Source organism: Mesoplodon bidens, assembly GCF_964165515.1.
Source record: "Mesoplodon bidens genome assembly, chromosome: 14".
In the NCBI taxonomy this organism is placed as follows: Eukaryota; Metazoa; Chordata; class Mammalia; order Artiodactyla; family Ziphiidae; genus Mesoplodon; species Mesoplodon bidens.
Window position 1 is genome coordinate 13,480,198 of NC_138170.1, and position 25,423 is coordinate 13,505,620.

The 25,423-nt window shown below is 48.6% G+C and overlaps 2 protein-coding genes across 19 annotated transcripts in view; both read right to left on the minus strand.

Moving 5' to 3' along the window:
* The window catches only part of BCL2L11 (BCL2 like 11), a 46,331-nt gene extending 29,114 nt beyond the window's left edge, over positions 1-17,217 (minus strand). For 11 of the 18 annotated variants that reach the window (XR_014017416.1, XR_014017417.1, XR_014017418.1 and 8 more), the window contains exons 1-2: positions 15,229-15,513; positions 13,901-14,295 (exon numbers count right to left, since the gene is read on the minus strand). Coding sequence is in view for 14 of the 18 variants with exons in the window: in XM_081253861.1 (XP_081109987.1) it covers positions 13,901-14,295; positions 15,229-15,491 (658 nt within the window). In the remaining 4 variants the exon portion in view is untranslated. The other 7 variants (XM_081253858.1, XM_081253857.1, XM_081253865.1 and 4 more) reach the window with 5 other exon arrangements.
* The window catches only part of ACOXL (acyl-CoA oxidase like), a gene marked incomplete at its 3' end in the record, with an annotated part of 353,946 nt that continues 345,531 nt past the window's right edge, over positions 17,009-25,423 (minus strand). Inside the window, 5 exon segments of the mRNA XM_081254598.1 lie at positions 17,009-17,773; positions 17,915-17,994; positions 19,281-19,358; positions 19,990-20,101; positions 20,243-20,527. Of these exon segments, the coding sequence (XP_081110724.1) occupies positions 17,009-17,773; positions 17,915-17,994; positions 19,281-19,358; positions 19,990-20,101; positions 20,243-20,527 (1,320 nt within the window).

Here is a 25,423-nt window from a genome sequence, read left to right on the forward strand (position 1 = left end):
CTCATGGTGATGAGCCAAAAGCTTGATCTCATCTGGATGAAACCATAAGGGGCGTGACAGTTAATACCAAATCATATGAGCAAGTTAATGCTGAAATCATACATGCCACAGTGACAAGCTGCTGTGCACGCCAAAAATGAAGATTAACATTAAGAGAAAATTTTAAATATATATTATTTATTAAATTTATTCTATTATAAATGCTAGCTATGATGATTTTCCATATACAACAACAACAACAACAAAAACAGGTAAGACCACCTGTAGGTGAATACAAAAATATTCACTATTAACATTTTGATATATTTTCCTTCTAATCTTCTTGTTATGCTTATAAACTTCTTGATATCAAATTACATGTTATGGAGTACATGTTCATGTCCACCACAAAACTCATATGCTAAAATCTCTTCCCCAGTGTGATGGTACTTGGTAGGTGGGGCCTTTGGGAGGTGGTTAGGTCATGATGGTGGAGGCTTCATGAATGGGATTAGTACTCTTGTAAGAGGAGGTCAAGGAGCTGGCTTGCCGTCCCTCCATCTTACGAGGACAGTGAGAAGGTGGCCACCTACAAGCTAGGAAGAGGGACCCCACCAGAGCCGGACCGGGGCAGCACCTTGACCTCAGACTTCCAGCTTCCAAAACTGTGAGACAAATGTTTATTATTGAAGCCACCCAATCTCTGGTATTTTTATTATAGCAGCACAAACAGAATATGACACTAGGATGTCGCCAAGAACTCTGTAACCTTTTGAAATTGAATGTTATACCAGGAGCATTTTCCGTGTGATTATTCTTTTTAACATCATTAGAAGACAGCACCACAGTCTGGCTAACGTAGAGGTTTTCCCATACCATCTGGACTGCCAATAGTTTTCTGGTTGGTATCAAAAAACGCCATGATGAGCCTCTGCACATACGTTTCTGCCAGCATTTCCTACAAAAGGAAGGAATGGCAGGCCCTGTTCTGTGCCTGCAGAGCAGGGTAAGCGGGTGGGCAGCACAGTGCTCAGAGCCCGGTGCCCGACACAGCACAGGACCAAGGCGGCCATGTCTTAAAGGACAGACGTTCGCTTTGGGTCCACAGGACCTCCACAGAGAAGGAGAGCAGTCTTAGGTCACATGCCCCGGCACGGGTCCTGGCCACTGACCAAGCAGAACGACCAGAGGACAGTGACCAGAAGGTGAAAGCAGATGGAAATTGTGTCACAGGAGGAATACACTGAGACTGAGGCTGACCCAACAAAGGAGGAATGAAGACCACTGGACTCCAGCGTGGGAGGTGGGAGGGGTGCTGGTCCACGGGGAGTCCCATCCAACACAAGCAGGGTGACCACAGACCAGGGGCGTGCAGAGACTCGGGCACTGGGCAAGTGCTCCGATTCAGTGGTTTTAAAGTAGGTCAGTAAGCAAGGCATCAAGACAGTCGACCATTCAACCGGCAATTATGTGCATATGTCTATCTAGAAATCTAATACCACAAAGGCCCTAAATACTAACCAAGACAAATCAGTGGATGATTGATCTTTCTCCTGCCTTAGAGTCCAATCACACAGAACTACAAGACTTACCTTTTTCCTAATGAGAAGTTCCCTTACGGCATGTGGAATCAGACTTGTGTCACCCATACATTTTCAGGCAGTGCGTTTGAGGGTGGCATGGTGTGTACCCTCTGAGGGCACATCACCAGGGGAATCACCACAATAGGTACTGCAGTTAGTACCTGAAAAAAGTGGCTAGGATTACTGTTAAACCGCTTCCTGACATTAAAATCCTACTATTCTATATAGAGAATGAAAATAAAGGGTGAAACAGGTAATTTCTAAAATTCTGAGTAGTACTTTGCAACCAGAGCCAATCAATACCAATCATAAATAGTTAAAAGAAGATACAGATTTTTAGCTCCATGAAGGTGGGGTCACCCTACTCCCCCAGGTCCTCCTTTTTACAACTAAGCACCCAGGACTGAGAGGGGAAAGAGAGTGGGCTGCCTGGGGACCACGGGGCTTGAGGAATGACAGGGTGGTGAGTCCCCCGGTTTGCTCATACCCTCCATACATCCCGGCCAGGGCACTGCAGAGGCCTGCAACATGATCTCCAACAGGCAGAGAGGAAACACTCCAAGGAAAGCTGTTCTCTTTAGCCAAAGGACTAGGGAATGGGGGCCCCCAACAGAAAGCCTTTTGGCCATACCCACCCTACTGCAGCTGAACACTGCACGCTACCCATCCCCCGCCCAGCAGGAGTGGCTGGTGCTCTGAAACCACTCAGGTGGTACTGGTAGGTTAGGCAGGGAGCTGATCTCCCAGGCCCTGCCCAGTGGAAACAGATGACGCTGTGATTCCACCCCCCACCCCCCGCTCCAGGGCCTCAGAGACAGCTGATGCTCCACCTTGACTATGCAGCATGGAGGTGGTACCAGGCAGGGTGAGTCGCACACACACACACAGACACACACACACACACACACACAGACACACAGACACACACACACACAATGTATCAGCGGGCCCAGCTCCCACCTCCACCCAACGCTGATGAGCAATGAGACAGAACAAGTGAGAGTGAGTCAGCCTCACTTCCCCCACCTCAGGCCGGCAGGGAAGGCCTAGCGGGAAGCTGAACCTGCCCAGCCCCCCGGGCAGCAGCAAGACTGAATGAGGTGGTGGAAAACAGGGCTAGTGGCCCACTCATCCCCCTACCCCAGCCTCAAGGGTCAGTGGGACCCAGTGGGTCACTGAGCCTCCACGCCCACCCGGCATGAAGGAGAACAAAGGGGAACTCACACCCAGCACCAATAAGGGGAACGAGGTGGTGGAAGGCAGGGCTGGTGTGTTTCACCCACCCCCCACACACCCCCCCACCAGCCCTCAAGCTGGTGTAGACAGGGAGCAGAGAGGAACTGAGCTTTGGCCCCGCAGAAACAAGGCCTGCAAGTCAGCCCTCCACCTTTTCCCCCTCCAGGTGTCAACAGGGGCCAGGGGAGCTAAGCGTACACCCCTGACTGGGTTCCATGAAGCCGTGCTGGTCAGTGCCCTGCTTTTGCTGGGAAAGTAGCAGCAAGACCCAGGAGGGATCTGAACGTCCCCCCAACCCGGCAGAAGCAGGCAAAATTTTAGAACTGAAAAATACATTTAAAGTAAAAAAGCAAAAAAAAAAAAAATCACTGGAAAGGACCAATAACAGAGTGGAAGTGACACAGGAGGGAATCGGCGGACATGAGGCTGATCAGCAGAATTTAGTTAATCGGAACAAAGAGAATATATGATGAAAAATGAACAGTCTCGGGGACCTGTCAGACCACAACAAAAATACTAATACTCTTTTGTCACAGCAGTCCCAAAAGAGGCAGGCAGGGACTGAAAAAATATCCAGAGACATAATGGCTGAAAACTTCCCAAACCTGGCAGAAAATATCAAAACCATGGGTTTGATATTATATATATAACTCGAATATATATATATCCGAGTTAACCTTGAAAGGGATAAACCCAAAGAAATCCAAGCCACATTAAACTTCTGGAAAATAAAAGACAAAGAAAAACCCCTGAAAGCAGCCAGACAGAAATGACACATTACTTAGAACAATTCGAGTGACAAAGGATTTCTCACCTGCAACCATGAAGGTCAGGAGCAAGTGGCATGTTTTTCAAGCACTGAAAAAAAAACAACCGTCAACCGCAAATTCTATAACCAGTGAAAATATCCTTGGGGGGTGTGGGGGGCGAGGGGAAATAAAGACATTCGCGGATGAAGGAGAACTAAGGATTGTTGCCAGCAGGACTGTCACTGAAGAATGACTAAAGAAGTCCTCTCAACAGGAAGGAAATGATAACAGAGCCTTAGGACTTCAGAAGGGAAAGAATATTGGAATGGGAAAAAGTGGGAGCAACTAACTAGCCTACTTCTCAGGAGTTTCTTAAATTACATTTAGCAAAAGAGATAACATCATCTGACATGGTGCTCAATGTATATGGAGGAAATATTTAAGACAATTATATTTGAAAATCGGGGCAGGTAAGGGGACCTAAATGGAAGAAGGTACCTACACTGCAAGTGAAGTCATAAAATGGTGATGCCACTGACGGTGGTAGATTATAGTAAGTTACATCTGCATAGTGTAATAGCAGAGCAATATACGTAAAAACACTACAAAAAATAGGCAAGATGGAATCCTAAAAAATGTTCAGGTAACTCACAGTAAGGTTGAAAAAAAGAAAATAGGAAACAGAAACACAAACAGAGGAAACAGAAAGATAGTAAAATGGCAGATTTAAGCTCTAACATACCAAGTACCTTAAATGTAAACAGTCAAAATGCACCACTGAGAAGATTGAGTGTGGCAGAAAAAAACAGTATCATCTAAAGGTATGTCGTATACAAAAAAACTTATTTCAAGTACAACATAGGTAGGCTGGAAGAGTAAGGATGGAAAAAGACATCCCATGTAAACATTGCTAATATTTTTTACAAAAAAACAGGAGTGGCTATGCTTTATAGCAATGATAAAAGGATCAACCTAACAGGAAGATGTAGTTCAAAATGTGCAAACACCAAACAGTGCCTCGAAATATATGGAGCAAAATCTGACAGATTTGAAAGGAGAAAGACAAATCCACCATTATAGTTGGGGACTTCAACACTACACTGAGCAGTTGACAGAACTACTAGACAGAAAATCAGCAAAGAGATAGAAGAACCAAACAACACAACCAACCAATAAGACTAAATCGACAAATATATAATGAACATGCCAGCCAACAACAGCAGAAGACAGGTTTGTTTGTTTTTTTTCCAAGCACTCATAGACCATTCACCAAAAACAGACCATATCCTGAGCCGTAAAACAAACCTCAACGAATTCAAAAGAAATGAGATCATACAGAGTATGTTCTTTGACACCATATTGGAATCAAATAAGAAAACAGTAACAGAAAGACAAGACAGTCTTCACGCACTTGGAAGTGAAACAACACATGTCTAAATAATCTAGGGTCAGAAAGGGAGTCTCAAAGGAAATAAAAAGAAAACACACAGAAGTCAATGGTAATGAAAACACAATATACCAAAACATGTGGGATACAGTTAAAGCAGGAGAGAAGGGAAATTTATGGCACTAAATGCTTGCAGTAGAAAGGCCTCAAAACACTACTCTAGGGGGCTTCCCTGGTGGCGCAGTGGTTGAGAGTCCGCCTGCCGATGCAGGGGACACGGGTTCGTGCCCCGGTCTGGGAAGATCCCACATGCCGCGGAGCGGCTCGGCCCGTGAGCCATGGCTGCTGAGCCTGCGCGTCCGGAGCCTGTGCTTCGCAACGGGAAAGGCCACAACAATGAGAGGCCCACATACCGCAAAAAAAAAAAAAAAAAAAAAAAAAAAAAACACTACTCTAAGTTTCTACCCTCAAGAAATTAGGAAAAACAAAACAGACACAAAGCAAACAGAAGAATAATAAAACAACAGAATTGAAAACAGGAAAATAATAGAGAAAAGTCAACAAAACAAAAGGCTGGTTTAAAAAAACAAAACTGGGGAATTCCCTGGTGGTCCAGTGGTTAGGACTCTGTACTTTCACTGCTGTGGGGCCCCAGTTTGATCCCTGGTCAGGGAACTAAGATCCCACATGCTGCACGCAGCCAAGAAAAAAAAAAGTGCTTAAAAAACCCAAACAGACAAACTCTGATAAAGATTAAAAAGACTGATAAAGATTAAAAAGTAAGAAAACATAAGTCACCAATATCAGGAATAAAATGGGCTATCACAACAGATCTGTATCCATTTTAAAAGATAATAAGGGAACACTATAAACACTTCATAGGCTCAAAAGTTCAACAACTTAGAAGAGATGGACCAATTCCGTGAAAACCACAAAGTACCAAAACTCAACCAAGATGAAACAGATAACCTGAACAGTCCTATAAACACTAAAAAATTGAATCTGTAATTTAAAAACACCCAGAAAAGAAATCTCCAGGTTCAGATGGTTTCATTAGCGCATCCCACCAAACATTTAAAGAAGAATTAATATCAAGTTTACAGAATCTCTTCCAGAACAGAGCAGGAGGGAACACTACGCAACCCACTATTAAGGCCTTGATCAAAACCAGACAGAGTCTTGATACAACAGATAAATACCTCTCATGAACTCAGGCACAAACACCCTCCACAAAATATCAGCAAATTCAATTCAGCAATTATGAAAAGAACTACACCCTGACCAAGAAGGATTTATCCCAGGCATGCGAGGTAGATTAATACTGAAAGTCAACATGACACAGCATATCAACTGGCTAACATAAGTCACATGATCATATCAACTGATGCAGAATAAATGTTTTATAAAACCCAACATCCATTCCACTCATGATAAAAACTCTCAGCAATCTAGAAATAAAGAGAAACTTCTTCATATTTTTAAAGAGCATCTACAAAATAGCTACTTCATACTTAATGGTTAAAGACTGAAAGCTTTCCTGTTAAGATCAGGAGAAAAGGCAAAGATGTCTGCTCTCACCACTTCTATTCACCACAGTACTGGAAGTTCTAGCCAGTGCATTAGGGCAAGAAAAAGAAATAAAATACAAATCAGAAAGGAAGAAATAAAACTGTGCCTATTTTCAGATTACATGATTGTCTAGATAGGTCTCCCAAGAAATTTTTGAATTAGAGTTCAACAAGGCTGTAGGATATTAAGATCAATGCACAAAAATGAATTGCATTTCTATATACTAAAATGAATACGTAGAAACTGAAATAAAAAAATAAAGTACCATTAATAATTTCTCCAAGGTGAATAAAATCTAACAAAATATGCATAAGATGTTTATGCTGAAAATTACAACACCTAAAGACCTCAATACTTGAAGAGACATCCCTGCTTATGGATTAGAAGACTTAGCATAGTAAAGAGGCAAATTCTTCTCCAAAGTGACTTACAGGTTTAACAAAATTCCTATCAAAATCCCGCAGGTATTTTGGTAGGCACAGACAGCTTATTCTAAAATTTAAATGAAAAGGCATAGGGCCTAGGCTAAAACAATTTTGAAAAAGAATAAAGTCTGAAGAATCACTCTACCCATTATAATGGCTTCATACACAACCACAGTAATAAGGCAGTATGGTATTGGCAGAGGGACAGATACATCAATTAATGGAACACCAAAGAGAAACTGGAAACAAACCCACACAAACCTGACAATTGATCTCTGACCAAGGTGCAAAGCCATTAGATTGAAAAAGAAAAATCTTTTCAACGAACAGTGCTAGAGCAACTGGGCACCGTAGTCCAAAAGAATAAACACTGACCTAAATCTCATACCTAACACACAAATTAACTCAACATAAATCAGAGATCTAAGTGTAAAATGAACACTATAAGACTTCCAGGGAAAAAAGAAAAACCTAGGAAAAAAATTTGGGGACTTAGAGCCTGGTGAAGAGTTCTTAGACCGGACACCAATAACATGATCCACAGAAGGAAAAACTGATTAAATGGACTTCATCAAAATTAAAAACTTTTGCTCTATGAAGAGGATAGAAAGACAAGCTACAGATTGGGAGAAGACATTTGTAAATCACATACCTGACAAAGGCCATGCTTGAGTCTAGAATACATAAAAACCCTCAAAGCTCAAGAGTTAAAAAAAAAAAAAATCCAATTAGAAAATGAGTGAAGGACATGAACAACCATTTCACAGGAGGGTAGACAGAGGCAAAAAACACACAAAAAATATTCAACATCATTAAAACTACAATGAGATATCATTACGTACAGGTCAGAATGGCTAAAATACAAAACAGTGATAACACCAAATGCTGGCTAAGATCTGGAAAAAACGGATCTCCCACACATCGCTGATGGAAATATAAAATGGCACAGCCACACTCTGGCAAACTGTTTGGCAGTTTCTTAAGAAAGTCAAGTACCGTAGGATCCAACAATTGCACTTCTGGGCATTTATCCCAGAGAAATGAGACTCATGTTCACACAAAAACCCATACAGCACAGTTCACAGCGGCAGTTCTGTTGCCCTGGTGAAGCCTTGGTGGCCAGTCTGATGGGTGGCTTCACCAAGAAGACTGTGCCCATGGCCTTCAACTGGCAGCTGCCCAAAGATGTACCAGAGGACAGCATGTAATGTCCAATGCAGGCTGGCAAATGCCCCCCAAGTTCCAGCTGTGCCAGGTCCCTGCCAGAGCTGTAAATGGCCCAAATGTCTTTCAACAGGTCAACAGCTAAACTGTAGTACATCCAATACACACAGCATCCTGGGTGGATCTCAAAGGTATTATGCTGAGTGAAAAAAGCCAAGCTCAAAATGTCACGTATAGTATGACTCTATAGCATACTCGGAAGAACAGAAGTATAGATATGCAGCACAGATTAGTGGTTGTCAGGGGTTAGGGGACAGGAGGGAGTTGGCTGTGATATACAAAGGTAGCAAGAGAATCCTTGGGATGGAACTGTTCTGGATCTTGACTGTGCTGGTGGTCACACAAACCTACACATTTGATGAAATTGCACAGAAGTAAATACACTCTTACACACACACATGGAATGCATGTGAAATTGGTGAAATCTGCATAAGGCAGCTGGAGTCTATCAGGGTCATGTGCTGGCTATGATACTGTACTATTTGAACAAGGTGTTGCCATTGTGAGAAACTGGGTAAAGGACACACATAGGTCCTCTCTGGGTTATTTCTTACAACTGCATGTCAAACTATAATTATCTCATGATAAAGTCCTTTTAAAGGACTTTTAAAAATGTCTAGACAGCTATCCATTACTAAACTTTGTTTGGAACCAGTAAAGAAAATTTTCCCTCTCTTTCTTCACTTCCTCTCCCCACACAGGACATACAAAGTGAATTTGTTTCTCTTGGTGTCCAAACGAGTGACCCTGGGGGGTCTGAAGGCCAGAACCAGGTCTTTAGCAAAGAAGATTCTATCTCTGTCATCAGGCTCCAGGGCACCCTGAGGTGCCCGAGGAACCAAATCACTCCGCCTTCCACCTTTTCAAAGCCTGCATGTACCACAGAGTTTAAAGAGGTGAAACAAAATGGATACTCATATTTGCCTGGAGAATAGATCTACAAAGCTCACTTGATGTTTAAGATGCTCACAAGATGAGGGTAATTACTTTCACTCATCTAAGTCAACAAAAGCAACCAAACGAGTAAGTTCCAAGGACATGATGTGCTTTGAGTGGAAGAATCAGGTCTGGCTTTTGCTAAAGCACAAAGCCCACTCCATCCCCGCCATCTGCCAGGCCAACCCACCCATTCTGTTAAAACAGAATGCCAGTGGCAAATCTAATTTGAGATTTTTCTAGTAGCCACACTTAGAAAAAGTAAAAAGAAACCAGTCAAATTAATCTCAAAACAAACTTAATGGTCAACATATATAGGAAAAGATGCTCAACATGACTGATTAGGGAGCTGCAAAGCTAAAAAGCACAACGAGTTATCGCCTCACACCTGGCAAAATGGCTATTACCAAAAAGATAAGAGATAACAAATGCTGGTGAGGCTGTGAAGAAAAGGGATACTGTTGGTGGGAATGTAAATTAGTGCAGCCACTGTGGAAAATAGTAGGGAGGTTCCTCAAAAAATTAAAAATAGTTCTGCCATATGATCCAGTCATCCCACTTCTGGGTACACATCTGAAAGAATTGAAAGCAAGAGCTCAAAGAGACGTACGTACATCCACGTTCACAGCGTCATTACACGCAACAGCCAAGACATGAAAGCAACCCAAATACCCATCGACAGATGAATGGACGAAGAACATGCGGTCTATACATACAACAGAATATTATGCAGCCGTAAAAAGGAAGGAAATCTGCTTCACCTGCTTTAGCAGAGATGACCCTTGAGGACGTTATGCTAAGTGAAATAAGCAAGTCAGAAAAAGCCAAATACCGTGCAACTCCACTCATGAGGTACCTAGGTAGAGTCACCAAAATCACAGAGATAGACGGCAGAATGGTGGCTGCTAAGACCTGGGTGGGAGAGAAGAATGCAGAGGTGCTTTACTGGCTACTGAACTTCAGTTTTGCAGGACGAAAAAGTTCTGAGAACTGGAAGATGTGAAGATACTCAACACGACTAAAGGGTACACTTAGAAACAGTTACGATGGTAAATTTTGTGTTTACCACACACACACACACACACACACACACACACGAAATATATATATATATATATAATTTAACCCCCATATTCAAAAACCTCAGCATACAATTAATATAAAAATGACTGAGATATTTTACGTTCTTTTTCATACGCTAAGTCTTCAGACTCCAGTGTGTATCGACACTGACTGCACATCTCAGTTCGGACTAGCCCCATTTCAAGTGCTCAATAGTCACGTGTGGTTTCCCCACCAGGCCTGTGCTGGGCTTGACCGTACCTGTCACCCCTACCTGACAAACCTTATAGCTGGATCCAAAAAACAAAACTGTTTTTTTGACAGGTGTTGGTAGGGTCTTCTTCTTGCAAAACCTTTTGGGAAATCTTTATTTTTTATTTTTTTCACATTTTAATTAATTTATTTATTTTTAAATTTACTTATTTATCTTATACAGCAGGTTCTTATTAGTTATGTATACATGTCAATCCCAATCTCCCCCTTTCGGGAAATCTTATTTGTCCCTGGTCAGCTCTATGGAAACGGCAAAGCTCAAATGATACTGAATATCTCCCAAGGACCTGCAGGACCTCATGCCCCTCCCCCCGACCCTACTCTGAGAGCTCACAGCTTAAAAGAGGGGCTGGTAACCAGCTAAAGCTGGCACAAGATGCTGAGGGATGGACGCGAAGAACAATGCAATTAGCTCCCACCCGTGATTTCTGATGCGCCAGGGAACAAGTATAAAGTTTAAGTCATTTACCAAAATGATGTATGAGCGTTGTTAATAACTAGCATTCACCTATATCCTGACCTTTCTCGGCTCTGATTTGCAACTGCTTTGACTACATCTTCAAAGCACGAATTTGTACAGAATTTAGTACACATTTATATGAAAAATACACACAGAATAAGCACACTCACCAGAAAAGGCACTCGGCAAACCAATACCTCTGTTGGTGATTCTGATTCAAATAATCAGCTCTTCACTAATTAAGAGGGCATTTGTCAAGTTAATCCTCCCAGAGTGTAAAGAGAATAAAATTTGGTGAAAGTGAAAAAACTGTCTCTCTCACAGCTGAATATACCATTCTTTGAATATACCTTCAGAAAAATTGAAGACAGGGAGGAAAATAGGAAGACGTTTCTAGTACAAACACACAACTGCTGTACATCTCAGACAAAGAATTTACCTTCTCAGTAGAACAAAGTGCAAGAACAAAACTGCCACATACATGCTCTCCACCCCAAGTCACTCAGCAGAAAACTGCTCTGTGGCTAAAGGAAGCCCTAAGGAGGACCTCTTTCTAACCTCACATTTGTGCTGCACTGGTTGAAACCAATATAATGACTCCTTTGTGAAAAAATGTATTTCGCAGTAAATTATCAAAAGCTTCACTGAAGATCTTAATGGACATGGCTGAGTAAGGAGCACTAAACACGGCTATGTTTAGAGAACCCAAATTTACCAACTCAGCGTATTTCAGGGGTCGCTGGGCACTGAACTATTTTAAGAATAGCCAGGGGAAAAGAGTTACAGACTACAAAGGGTGCAAATTTTATTCTTTAATTTAACACACTCACATCTAAAATCCCCTCCTCCCACCAGCAATTCCTCCCTCCCCCCATCCCACCTCCTCCCCCGACCCCACCCAAACAAATCTCGCCAGAACCTAATACTGAAAACTTACCTTGGTGCATTAACTTCCGACAAACCCCTCAGAACTTATCATTTAATCCTATGCATTAACCTCTAAGTTATCACACCAACCTACGGGAATGTAGTTAATACTATAAAATTACACCTCGGGATCCATTACTTTACACCTCCCAGGTAAAACCATAACTTTGCTTAATAATTTAGATTGTGATCTCTCTAAAGCTCTACATCTGTCATCTCAAGTAACGGTGCTTACCTTATAACTTGCTTGCTAAATGGCACGTCACCAAAAAAAAGCATTCATGCCTATCCCTATTAAAAAAAAAATAAAAAGAAAGAAAACAAAACACTACCTCACTCACTATTCCTGGCTAAGGAAGGAATATTTCAGGGAAGGAGAAACTATTTCCACGCACTAAGCCACCTGATACAGGGGTCTGCACGGAAGAACTATAATGGCTTCCAGAGGATCCTTAAAATACATGGGGTTTTAAACACGCACCCCATAAGGCCCCATTAATTCATTTAGTAACTCATTTACTCGTAAGTCCTCATATCGTCAAGAGCATTTTCAAGGGCAGAAAAATATATGCCAGCACCAAGACCTTCTAAGGCTAAAATAAGCTCAGGAGTAGCAATAAGCAATAACTAAAGTAACAGCAATAATAAAACTTCCAGCTCCTTTCCCGAAGGAGGGGTCCTAAGAAAGCATTTAGCAGGAGACACGCAGCCAACGTGTATAGCTGCTGGTATTTCTGTCATTTGTCTGCCACTTCCGAGGTGTGCCCAACCTCTGACAAATGACCGAGGTCCCGAGGTCCTTGCTAACTCTGCAACATGGGGACGGACCTGCACGGTTTACTGCACTGAAGATTATGAAGACTGAAGTCTACGGTATTTGCAAAAGTAAGATTTGTCATGTGTTCCAGCAGTTACGTGGCTACTCTGATGACTTTGTTTTAGTTAGCCTTTGGCATGGTGTCACCTATGTTTTAATAGAATCTATGCTGGACTTCTTAATTGGAAACGCTGCCAACTTACTTGTATCTCTTTAACGCAGAAGGGCTAATTTGGACAAATGGTAAGTAAGATTCTAGTGAATCCTGATCAAGACATGAACCTTTTCCACCACTGGGGAACAGCGATTTGAACCGACACACTCACCCCTTGATCAGGGGGGTAAGAACTCTGCATACTCAAAGCCATACCTTGGAGGCTCAAGGGTCAAATCAAGCCCACAGATGTTTTTATTTGGCTTACACAGTGCTTTCAAAGTTCTAAACAAGTTGCCAAGGCATCAGGAGATTTGGCATCAAAATCTGCATTCTCTGATTATCTGGCCCTGTGGGAAAACCTACCACCTTGAGACCACACGCCCTCACAGACCCAACTGGGAGCAGCCAAATGGACAAGGGCAAACGCTCTCCAAGCTGCCATAATCCCCACCAGGTCAGTTCCCTCACCGATGGGATTGCCAGATTTTTCTGGGCATTTATGTTTGCCACTCCTCCTTCAGATTCTGAAACTGTCTTTAATCCCTGAAATAAAGACCCACAATCTAATCTTATTAGTACTATGTCCAAACCCTCTAAGCAAACAAAATAAGCCCAAACAGGAATCTGAGTAGAAAACAAAATATTTTCATGGTTCTATGGTGGTAATGCTGATATGAACTATTTCCTCTTCTTAAAATGTCATTTTTTGAAAACGATTCACTTCTTTCCTCCCTTCTTCCACACTCTTGGTTAGGTTATTACTCTATCTGCCGTAACTGATTGAGTCCCTTTCAAGTAGAATGTCATTAATGAGGAAATCTTAGTGGTTAGGACAACATGCCACAGTTAGATACTTCAATGAAGGTACCAGGGGTTCGAGATACACCTGCCCAATAGGCTGATGCTTGGACCTCAACTCATCGCTGCCACAGAACTTGGTAACGTGTTTTTTAAATGTTGGCTGGATGTTTTATTTGACGTATGCGTCATTCCCAACAAAACATGGAATACCTCTGTAAAAGGATTCTCAAAGGGGGCTCTAAATGCTACACACAGCCTCCGGACAGAGACTCAAGCAACCACACGTGCACTGCCGCTCCCCCGGGCATTGCTTACCCATCGCACTGAGATAATGGTTGAAGGCCTGGCAAGGAGGACTTGGGGTTTGTGTTGATTTGTCACAACTCATGGGTGCCGGACTCCTGTCTGTGTCAAAAGAGAAATACCCACTGGAGGATCGAGACAGCAGAGAAGATCTTCTCACGAAGATGAAAAGCGGGGATCTGGTAGCGAAAGGGCCGGGGCTGGCCGGTGGGGCCAGTGGGCCCTGCGGGCTGCCTTGGGGGCAGCGGTCCCCTTCTCCTTCGGGATTACCTTGCCTCTCTGTCTGTAGAGAGATGGGGGCCCCAGGCCTGAGCTGAGGAGGCCTTTCGGCAGGCTGCAATTGTCCACCTTCTCTGTCACACTCAGAACTTACATCGGAAGGTTGCTTTGCCATTTGGTCTTTTTTTCTGCAAGGAAAATTAAAACTAGGGTTATCTTAAGCAAAATAATAATTACAACGAATACCTAAATGGGCAGACTTTCACCTATTCATGAAAAAATCCTTAGAATGCCCAACACTTTAATACTGTCATTGCTTATATAGGAATAGTTTTCCATACACTCTTCCAAATAATAATAAAAATAACCTGCATAACAAAGGTAGCATTATCTTTGTTTGGGGGGGGGTGAGGTGGGGAGGGGGGACTAAACTCGCTACCACCAAACAAAACACAGCAACAATGTCAAGTACTAGTGGAACTAGTGCTCTAACACCACACACACACACACACACACACACACACGTTTTAGGAGAGGCTGCCTGTCTGAGATCTATTCACGTGTGCTCTTTGCTCAGGCCCGACTAGAGTAAGTCAGAAACTCCCAGCGGGCTCTGATTTCCCGGGATCAGATACACCGCTGGAGACCAGGAGCGGGCGCAGATGCAGCGATTGCAGGCGGCTGGCCGCGTTCCCCGCTCCGGCCCCATTGTTCTGCCGAAAGTGCTGAGGACAGCAAGTCTGGGGAAGGTTTGGCAAGGGCCGTCAGTCGTAGTAAGTGCGTCACAATAGAGTTTGTAACTCAGCGCGGCTCGGCCCAGCCGGGCTCCGGCTCTCCGCCCGCCCGAGGTCCCTCCCGCTCCCGGCTCGCGCGCCCCTCCTCCGGCTGCGGGGCGGGGGGGGGGGGGGCGGGCAGCGCGCCACACCGAACTCGCCGGAACTTCTCCGAGATACACCCGCACTGTTAGGTGCACACCTCCAAATGGGAGGGCGTCCCCAAAGCCGTCCCCTGGCGACCCCTGCAAAGTCTACAAGTAACCCCGCACGCTGGGCGGCATCGGGGCGCGCGGCTCCCGTACCCCATAGACTCTCCCCTCCGAAGGCAATCAGGCCGAAACTCACGTCCGCCCTTTCCCTTCCGAGCGTCGCGTCCGGGCCGGGGCCCGGCGGCGCCCAGCCCGCGCCCTTCGCCGACCCGGAGCCCCCTGACCGTCAACACGAAGGCGGCCCGGGAGACAAAGCCCGGGACTCGCGATCGGAGCGCCCGGGGCAGAGGAGAGTCTGCAACTCGCCGCCCGTCCGCTGCCGCGCTCCGCCGGGCAGCTGAGGGCTCCGCACGCCGCGTCTCTGGTCCGCGCTGCCCCGGCCGCAGCCGCCGGGAACATCCTCCGCCTCCTCCCGCTCCTCCCCTCGCGCACTGCGCCCGCCGCCGCCGGCACCGCCGACCTCCCCGCGCCGCTGGCGCCGGGTGCCCGCGCTCCCAATTGGCCCTCGTGCGGTCGCTCCGCGCCACAGCCAATCGCCTGCGGCGGCGGGGGCGGCGCCTGCCCGACAGGCCGCCAAAGGCCAGGCAATTGTTGACAAACTCGCCTCCGAACGCGGCTCCGGCCGTCGCTGCGGCGGGAGCCGCGGCGAAGGTTTCCGCGGCCTCGGGGCCGGAGGCTGCCCAGGCTACCCCGCCCCGCCCCTCCGCCAGTCCGGGCGCCGCGCGCGCCTCCGCAGCTCCCGCCGCCCCCAGTAGCCAGTCACCTGGAGACAAAACAGGACCCTCACGGCCGGCCCCAGACGCCAGTCCCAGCAGCCGACCCCCGCCCAGGCCCGCTAAGATGCGGACCCTAAAGGTCACCCCCTCCCCAGCTGTAGCCCCCATCCTCCTCCAACTTCCTCCCTCTTTCTCCCCGTGCGCCACGGGACACGCACCAAATCTGAGCGGCTACCCCTGGTCACCGACGCGCATTTCCGCGCGCACCCGTGACCACCGCAGACAAGGAACACATCCATAGCCCCATCCCCGGTGTCCGGCGGGCCTTCCACTACCTGCGCCAACCCCGAGTAACAGGCCCCCGAGGGCACGGCACTGCCAGCCAGCACTGCGCTCGGGCACGCCCGAATCGCTAAGACGGTCTGGCCCCACGGTCCGGGCAGGTTCTACAACCAGCGGCTGGTCCATCGCGTGGCCCCAGCGGTCGGAGGAAGCCCTCTGTTTCTCGCTGTCTGTGGACCGTGCGTCTGGCATCGTCCGCAGGGCGCCCGCACACCGGACAGGACCCCCAGGCACGTCCGAGAGAGAGGACGAACGCAGCAGTTGCCCAAAACGTCGGCCTGAACGAGTAAAAGGAAAAGCCGAGTCCCGTCAGATTAATCACCATCACTGTTCCATAAATCCTTCACAGCGGGCCCGCGCCCGAGAAAAGCCGAGACGCGAGGCCGGCTCGTACCTCGCGGCAGCTACTCGTGCGCCGCCGGGGCGGGCGGGCGGCGAGACTTCACGGCTGGGCGCGCAGCCCAGTCCGCCGCGGCGGCCCCCAGCTCCCGGGCCAGTGCGGAGAGCACGCGCTGCCTCTCCCAACCGGCCCGGAGACGCTTCACCACCCCCGCGCGCCGCATCCCCGCCCGAGCCGTACTTCGACTAACTGCTCGCAGCCTCGGTGCGGACGACCCCTCCCCAAAGAGTACCTGCCTGGGGAGGGAACTCGACCCTCACTGGTGACCGCCTCCTGCAGCGCGACAAGCCGGACGGGGACGCGCGCCTCTGCCTGCACGTGCGCGGGAAGCGGGCTGGAGGTGGCGCCGTGCTGGCTCCCGCGCCAATCTTCCATCAGTACCCGGCCTGCTCCCCGGGATTCGGAAGTATTTACCTTGCGTTTCTCGGTCCGAGAGTCAGAGTCAGACATTGGGGGGACTAGAGCCAGGGGAAGGGCACCGAGGCGGCGGCGGCGGCGGCAGCGGCGGCGGGAGCGAGGCGAATCCAGCAGTCTGAAGCGATGCTGGCCTCAGAGGGCAGGGCGCTCAGGGCGGCTGAGAGAATCTGGTGACGGCGGCAGCGACGAGGGACGCAGCCCTCCCGCAAGCTCGAAACCTGGAGGCTGCGCGGAGCGAAATGAAACCTGCGCGGCTTTGCTCCCCTGCTCATGCTGGAGGCCCCGCGCTGGCGCCCAATCACCGCGGGCCCCGCCCCCGCTAAGTCCCGCCCGGCGCGCGGGCTGGCAAGCCCCGCCCCCGCGGCGACGCGGCCGCCGGCGCTTGCAGGCACGGACAGGTAAAGGCGGGGGTGTCCCTGCTGGGTTCCCAGCTGCGCGCGCCGCCGTCTCTGCCCCTGCCGGGCGTGTTTACTGGAGTGACTTGGGCTGCGGACTGCTCTGTGCGCACCCATCCCCCACCCCAAAGTGTGCCCTCTCCTCTCTTCCCCGCCGCCAAACGCCCCCCACCCCAGCCCCAGCAATCCAGTGGTGGCCACGGCGTGCGCGTGGAACAGAGGGGGTGCTCCGGACACACTCGGAGCCAGGCCCGGCCGCTGCCGCCAGCGGAAAGCCTCACGAGGCGCCCCTGAGCCCAGGCTCTGCCTCGGGAGTTTCTCTCGGCCGCCCTGGGGCAGGCGCCAGGACTGGGTGGGTCCTCGGGAACGCGCGGGTCCAAGGGTGAGCAGGGGGTCTCTGAGCTCTCCTCCCTTCCAGATTCCGGGGGTCCGCGTGGGACCCCCCCCATCCGCAGGTTGCTCATCTTCCTCGCCCTCGCCTCACGCGGTACTTTTTAGGCGCCCTCTCTAAGCCACCCCGCAGGGGCACCTAGTTTTTCTCCCGCGCCGAACCTCCGGTAAGAGCCATAGCCTTTGGTGGGGAGTTGAGAAGAAGGCCAGGAGCGATCCCCGGAGGCGTTTTTTCCGCAGCCCTGGTGCGAGGCGGGCAGCGAGTGAGCGCAGAGCAGGTGAAATAAGGAAATGAAAAAAAAAGAACTCAAAAACAATCATTTTAAGAAAAAAGGACTGAGAAGAGTCGTGGCCTCCAGGTGGGAGAGAGGATGGTGCCTCCACTTGGTTGGGATACTCGAGATTTGTTGGGCTCTCAGAGAACCGTCCAGGAACCGTCCCTGGGCGTGTTACGGCCAGAGAAGACAGCGCCGAGGGCTTCGGACGGCGCCGTGGAGAGCAGTAGGGAGAGGGCAGTACCTCCCACCCTTCCTCCCTGCGGGTCCCCATCCCCCTTGTCCTTGGTGTCCGAAGGCCCCACTCCCGCTCCTTCCCCGGAAGACCAAACTCCGTGAACACCCTAGTCCTCCGCTACGTCCGCACCCCTATCTGACATTGAAATGCGCATCCTGCATTCCCACTTCTGCCCTTCCCTGGGCTCCCCTGGTTTTGAGAGGCCCGCAGCGGAGTAGTGGGGGGCAAATCGGTTGGGAGATGGAACATCCCGCCGCGGGAGAGACCAGGCTAGATGGACTACTCTCAATTTAGGGGCCTCGCTAACCCGCACCCCAGAAGGGTGCCTCGGTGCAGAGAAGCAAGACAGTGAGGAGTTGTCCCGCCGTCTGGCCATCTTGGTCCATTTTTATGTTTTGTAAGCAGATACGGAACGTCAGCGTGGCAACACGGCCCCAGGTCAAAGTCTTCTCCGCGCATCCTCCCGAGAGTCCTTAGCGAGGTGAAGGAGGCCAAGGGTTTCTGGAGGGGCTTGAGAACGCGCGCCGGGCTCCACCCCGGGGATTTCGCTGCAGGAGGGAAAGGAAGCGGGTGTGGATGTGGCGAAGTAGACGCAGAGGCGAGAGGTCTACAATGCCCGCGTCTGGAGCTCCCGTTAAGTGTTACAGGTGGCGGCCGCAGGCAAACTCTGCGCCTTAACCGCCTATCGTGGCACCCGGGGAAAAGGGACCAACCTGCTGTGCGGGAGAGGAGCCCCAAACCCGCCGCGCGCCCGAGTGCTCCGCGCTCTCCGTGGAGTTGGACGACGCAGACAGGGACCGGAAAAGAACCACACAGAAAAAACCCTGATGGTTGTCTTCTGCTTCTGTGCAGCTCCGCCGCCCCCGCGTCGTCTGCTCTAGTGACCCTGTGAACACTAAAAAAAAAAAAAAAAAAAAAAAAAAAAGGGGAGTCGGGGAAAGCAACCGTCTAAATGCTCTTATTTGGGGCACAAGCAGGAGGTCGGCTCGGAGGCGTTAGTTTGTGCAACCCTGACTGTGCTGGGGAGCTTCGGCCAAGCGCCTGGCATCGGGTGACCGCGAGCCCTTTCCGCCCTCTCCCGCAGAGTCCGAGTCTAGAGAAGGGCGGGTGGGCGTTAGGTCTCCGCTCCGGTCCTGGATGTCGCCTTGGCAGACACAAGCAGAGCGGTGTCCCCTCCTGCCTCCTCCACGAGATGTGGAGAGGGAGAAGGGAGGATGGCTTGGACTGAAAGCAAGAATGAAGTCGGGCGACATCTACGGCCCTCGCTGGAACCACAGGCGTCGCCGGCGTGGTCTCTCCAAGTTCCGAAACCAGCTTAACTGCAGTGTATTGCCCTGCTCCACCTCTCCGTCGCCTGCAAGCAGCGGGAGCCTTCCTAACGCTTAATATCTTTATTCAACTTTATCTGTATCTTTGCTCGTCTCAAGAATAGATTACACATTCATTCGGTCAAAACGTTTTCTGCGCTTTGTCTTGCGGTCCCTCCGGAAGCTGCCTGCCCCGGAGGGACGAGCCCGGGTTCGTGCTTTGCCCAGAGCAAAACTCCAGGCTCACACTTCCCTCCCGCCTCTCGTGTATTTCCTCGCGGAGCCCAAGGGGGCTGGAAAAGCGTCACTTGCTGGACTGAACCTTGGCCCGCGGGTGTTTGATTTTCATAGTTTTATTTCTTTTCCACCCAGCACAACAGTCTTCCCAAATCCCTGGGACTCTGAGTCACCACTGACAGCGGGAGGCCTTTGGTGGCAACCGGTTCTGGAGCGCGCTCAAAGGGGAGCCCACTCCGTCTAGGGGGATCTGGTGACTTAGGCGGCAGAGGGCACGGCCCGGCCAGTCGTGCTTACAAGGAGAGAATAAAACGCCACACTCTCGGGGCTGCCACCTGGCTCCCTTTCCCAACAGTCTTAGTGCGCCTCGCCAGCCTCAGCGGGACCCCCACTGCACGACCAAAATCCCTGAGGGCCGCGCCCCAGCACGTGCCAGCCGGCCCCGGGCCCCAGCTCCAGGCGTCTGAGAAGCGTTCTGGCAGCTGCCGGCGGGCCACCACCCTTCCCGCCACCCCCGCTGTAAGTTGGCTCCCAGCTTGGGCCGCGGAGACCGCGCCCCTTCCCGGGCCAGGGGACGCTGCGGTGCTGGGTAGAAGGCCCAGGAGGCCATCGGGTTGGCGATTCCAGCGATTGGTGCGTGGAGGGAGGTGTGTGGGATGTTAAAGGCGGAGATCGCCCTCAGGGCATCATCCTTCAGTGAGCTGCACAAATAGAGCAACTGCAAAACACGACAGAAAGGGACGGGTCAGATGTGCTCGCTCGTAGCGATTTGGTGCCAGCGGCTTTACGCCCACCCCCGAAGCCCCGGCACACCGAGCAGCCGCTGACCCTAGTTTCCCTTCCGATTTCCTGGGACCCAGGAGGGTAGAGGCTGTTGGTCACCGTCACAAGCCTCTTTCATCTTAGAAATTCCTAAGTCTGACACTTAGTCTGGCAGAAGCCCGCTTATTCCGTGAAGGGGTACGGGTGGGCTCCAAGTTAGCTGGCAGCCGGAGACCAAAATCAGAGACTTTATCAACTTTCCCCTTTCCAGCCCTTCTGTCTCCACCCCGTCGCTCCCCTCCGACCCCCTTCCCCCCACCTCTCCTCCAGTTCTTTCCCTTTTCCTCCATTCCACCTCTGGAGTGCCTGGGGTGCCACCCTCTGGCGTACAGAGGCAACTGAACGGGAAGAGCATCAGAACAGGTGAACCAGAGGAGACCTGCCCAGTTCTCTCGGGACTAGCACCTCCCACCCATGGCCGGCAGCAGGCCATGGTTCCTGAAACACCAGCACAACGGAACTGGGGGACCAAGACCAGGCACTGGCACCTTTGTGCGCCTTCCACCTGGCTGCTGTGGGAAATGAGCACAAAAGAACCCCACTGACACCCTCCATGTTCTGACAACCTCTAGAAGGCGCGGATAAGTCTTCCTTGCAGAAAGGAGAGGGAAATGCAGGCCAGTGATTTTGGAGGAGCTGCATTGAGTGTGTTTTTATTTCATTTTCCATGGTTTAGGTGCCAGGAGAGAGAGAAAAAAAAGCTCTCAAAAATAATAGATTGCTTTCCTAAACCTTGACAAGGGCAAGACAGAAGAACTGCTTTCCTTTCCACTTAGCAGCTATGCACTTTACTCTTCCATTTTTCAAGTTTTCAGCCAACCGTAAATTTCTTTCGCTCACCAAATCACAGTTAGCCCCCAGGTTTTTAATGGTTTATTTTTATGGTTTTAAATACATCGCTTAACACCAGCCCCCCCTTTGCCCTCATGCTGGTGGTCATCGCTGAGCTGCACTAATGCTGTTACGACTACACGTCTTTGCAGCAGTTCAAAACGCCATTTCAGGTGCTCGGAGACAATGAGAGTAGGGCCCCCCCCAAAGAGGGGTGGGGGAGGGTGGGGGGAGAGCATGAATTTTAATAGTCCAACGATCCATCTTCCCTTATAGCGTGCTCTATGACGTCAGTAATTTCTAATGAAAACCTTCATTCTCTACACACTGTGGTTAAGCATCATCAAATCAGTACTGAAAAGACTTTGATCATATTTGCAAGATGCACTGTGATGAACTTTCACTGACCAAGGTTTCAAAGTTTGTCATTAATACTGACAAATCCCTGACTAACCTGTCAACTCTCAGTGTCTCTACCCACACAGTTCAAAGCCATGAGATGGTGTACAAATCCCTAAACTTTCCACGTATTGTAATATCATTATTCAAGACAATGTTTCCTTTGGGTTAGCGTTATGAAACTCAACCAGTTTTGTCATCTATTCTGCAACAGGGGAAATTCAGTTATTCGAGTGAGCACTGTGTGGAAGAGAATATGGGTTGGGTCTGTTTGATGCTGAACACAGAATAAGGGTCCAGAGGTAGAAATGACAGGAGGCAGGTTTCTATTCGATATTTTTACACCTTTAAGAGTGAGAATAAAGTCGATTTTTTATGAAAAAGGAATCCAATGGCTGGTGAAAAGGAGTGTTTCCTTGCATGTAAGTGTTCAGGGACCAAACCCCCCAAAGACACTCTAAAGGGGAATACTGGATTGACTGAGAGGACTGTTGATTGCTAAGATTCTTTCTAAACCTGAGTTTCTGGGGCTGTGTGAAGGAGCCCTCGCCTCCTTCTTACTTTCTCCGTGTGTCACAGACTGCAACACGAACCCAGAATGATTAGTGTCCAGATGGAAGGGTCAGGCATCATTCCTATTATAACGTGTTTGACTGTGATCCCAGGTTGCCTCCCACCTCTGCCTGTGGGGATGATAATAATAATGATCATTCTTCTACTTACAAGGTATGTACTGTAGTCCACCCTGTGTTAGGGGTTTGCTGGGCACTGGAGTTAGAGGCGCACACTGCAGAGACAGGCCTCCTACCTTGTGGAGCTATTGAGCAGTTTTAGAGATTTTTTACAAATAGGATCTTCATACAAAGTAAACTTAGGTAGCTACTGTAGCGTTGATTAGTACTCAATTCCAGCATTTTCTTATTACCAGAGAGCCCTTTAGGACTTAGCCAAGTACTATACAAGTTTAGTTTTATTACCAAACATACACTTCCATACTGTAAGCATAAAAATGGTACATACTGTAGCCACCTTCCCTCACCCCATGCTGCCAGCATGTGAGCCAACTGTGCTGGATAAATCACCCCAAGCCCACCCATCTCTTTACAAAGAATACTCACCAGTTTTTGAAAAAAACATCAATGGAGAAGTGCCCTTTAAAAATAAGAGAATATGAACAAGTTATACATTCTTGCAGAAAATTTTTAAAAGGACAGCCCCAAAGTAAGGGAAGTATTGGTCTAAAAATAAGAACATAAGATCCATCGGAAGTATCCAGTGAGCAGGATTTGAGAATGTCTACTTTAAAGAAACAGGAAACAGCCCAAGAGGGAGGGACAGTATGTGGATATGTGAATGTGGATTTGGGGGGAGGGATTTATAACATCGGTTTTGCTTTCCATCCCCACCTGGTTGCAGTAGATTAGTTTTTTCTTCCTCTTTTTGACTCTCCCTGCATTTTCCTTCTTCCAGTTGGGAGCACAGGATGGCCTAGGATGGGCAGTGACTAAGCTTTACAGCCCTCTAAACAAACTCTATTTTTCCGTGGTGTTGGTGTTAATTATACAACAGGTGCCCAAGGGGCGAGGTACTCGGTGTGCTTACAACACCCCAGCTATTCCTAAGACTCTGTGCAGAAGGTTTTCCTGCCTCTTCCCATATCCCCACATCTCTGCTCCCAGTACCAGATGACCTTATGCTGTTCTCTGTTTGTGTAAAGTCCCTTACCGCAAGTTGAAATGTCCCTTAATTAGCCCCTTTCTTGCTTGGGCACCGTGATAGAGTCTTTTGCTCCACCCTTTGAATCTGGGCTGCCTTGTGACTTGACCAATAGAATGTGCAGAAAGTGACACTGTGTGAGTTTCAGAGCTTAGGCCTCAAGAAGCCTTGCAACTCCTGCTGTTGCTCCCCTGGGACCCTGAGACCCCTTGCTGTGCAGAAGCCCAGTCTGTTGGAGGATGAGAGGCTATGTGGAGATGGACCGCGGTGCCTTGGCCAAGAGCCAGACCCACTGCTAGATACGTGAGTGAGGCCCTCAGGCCTGTTAAACTCAGATGACTGCAGTGACCCTACCTAAGACTAGCTGAAGAACTGTACTAGAACCCAGGTTGCCTACTCACAGAATTGCAAGAAATAAACAACTGTTATTTCATGATACTAACTTTTAGGGTTGTATGTTACACAGCAATAGGTAACTGAAACAAAAAAAAAATTGTAATTCAAATTGCCATCCGCTGGGGTTATCTTCAGCTGCACTTCTCCTTTCTTACCTTAGTTATCTGAGGACAGTGCTATAATTGTACAATTAAAGCAGTGGACAGGTGTAGCTGACCAATAGGCTTAATGGAAAAGAGAGAATGTCAGTCCTGAAAGAATAGCTTATAAAGCCAGACGAGTGTCCAGTTAGTGGGTATCTGGGAGAGAATTTGAATAGCAGGCTGGAGGTCTCACTGCAGGCCACCACCTAGCCCACTTCCCTACTGCAGTTTAGAAGCCAAATCACCAGGACTTGCCTTATAACTGTCCTCCACTCCTTCAGCATCTCTGTGAGGGGCTTTAGCCTCCAACATCAATCCTCAGTACAAGCAAAGTGTCAAGGACGGGGAAAAAAGACAGAAAATATTTGCAACTAGGGATCCCAAGTCTTGTAAATGCTTAAGTTCTCCTGTGCCATTAGTAGAGGGAAACAGATGGGGTCTGGTCAGGCCCAGCCAGAGGCACCCTGTGTGATGGACGGGTGCCTCTTTATCACCTCACTTCACCAGGACTGCAGTGTTTCCTGACTCGCAGAGATGCCTTAAACAAGGATGACCAGCAGGCGTTCATCTCCAAGGCCTGGAGTCTGTCTACTCTAGCGTGCGGGTGACAGGTCTGATCCCCAAAGTGGTTGGGAGAATGGAATGAGGTACTTATGTGAAGGCCACAGTGTAAGCTGCAAAAGGCAGCAAAGCAGAAAGTTATCAACTCTTTATCCCCCAAATACCATTATCAAGGCCTCTAAAAGCTTCCAAGAAACTCATATCCAGGTAAGTTTCGATGTGAATCTATCCATTTACACATAAAGTCGGGGGGCTGAGTTGACAGGATGTGAAATCAGGCATGGGTACATGGATGCATGACTTGCCACTTCTATCTGGTTGGATTTCTCTTTATTCTATGATGCCTAAATTTTCTCATTTAAAACAGCTGTAAAGAGCATCCTCCTTAAAGACGAAGGTATACATCAACACATATGCTTTTCAACAACTGAGTTGGTGGACTCCACTTGGGAGAGGGTGGCAGCGTGAAAGTGACAAGCTGGGGAATAGGTACAGAGACACCTTATCGTATGATTCGACCCCTTTGAGATGTCTGAAACCTTTCATAACAATGGGTGCACGCGCATGTGTGTGAAACAATATCAGAATGTATTGCTTCATTTCAGTGAACCACCTTCTCCAAATAGTTGTTGAAAATGTTAAATGAAATGGGTATCAGGGTTATCAGCGCACATCCCTCAGGCACACCTCAAACATTTCTCCTCAAGAGAAAGGTCGATTCATCTTTGTGGCCTGTCTTCATCAGC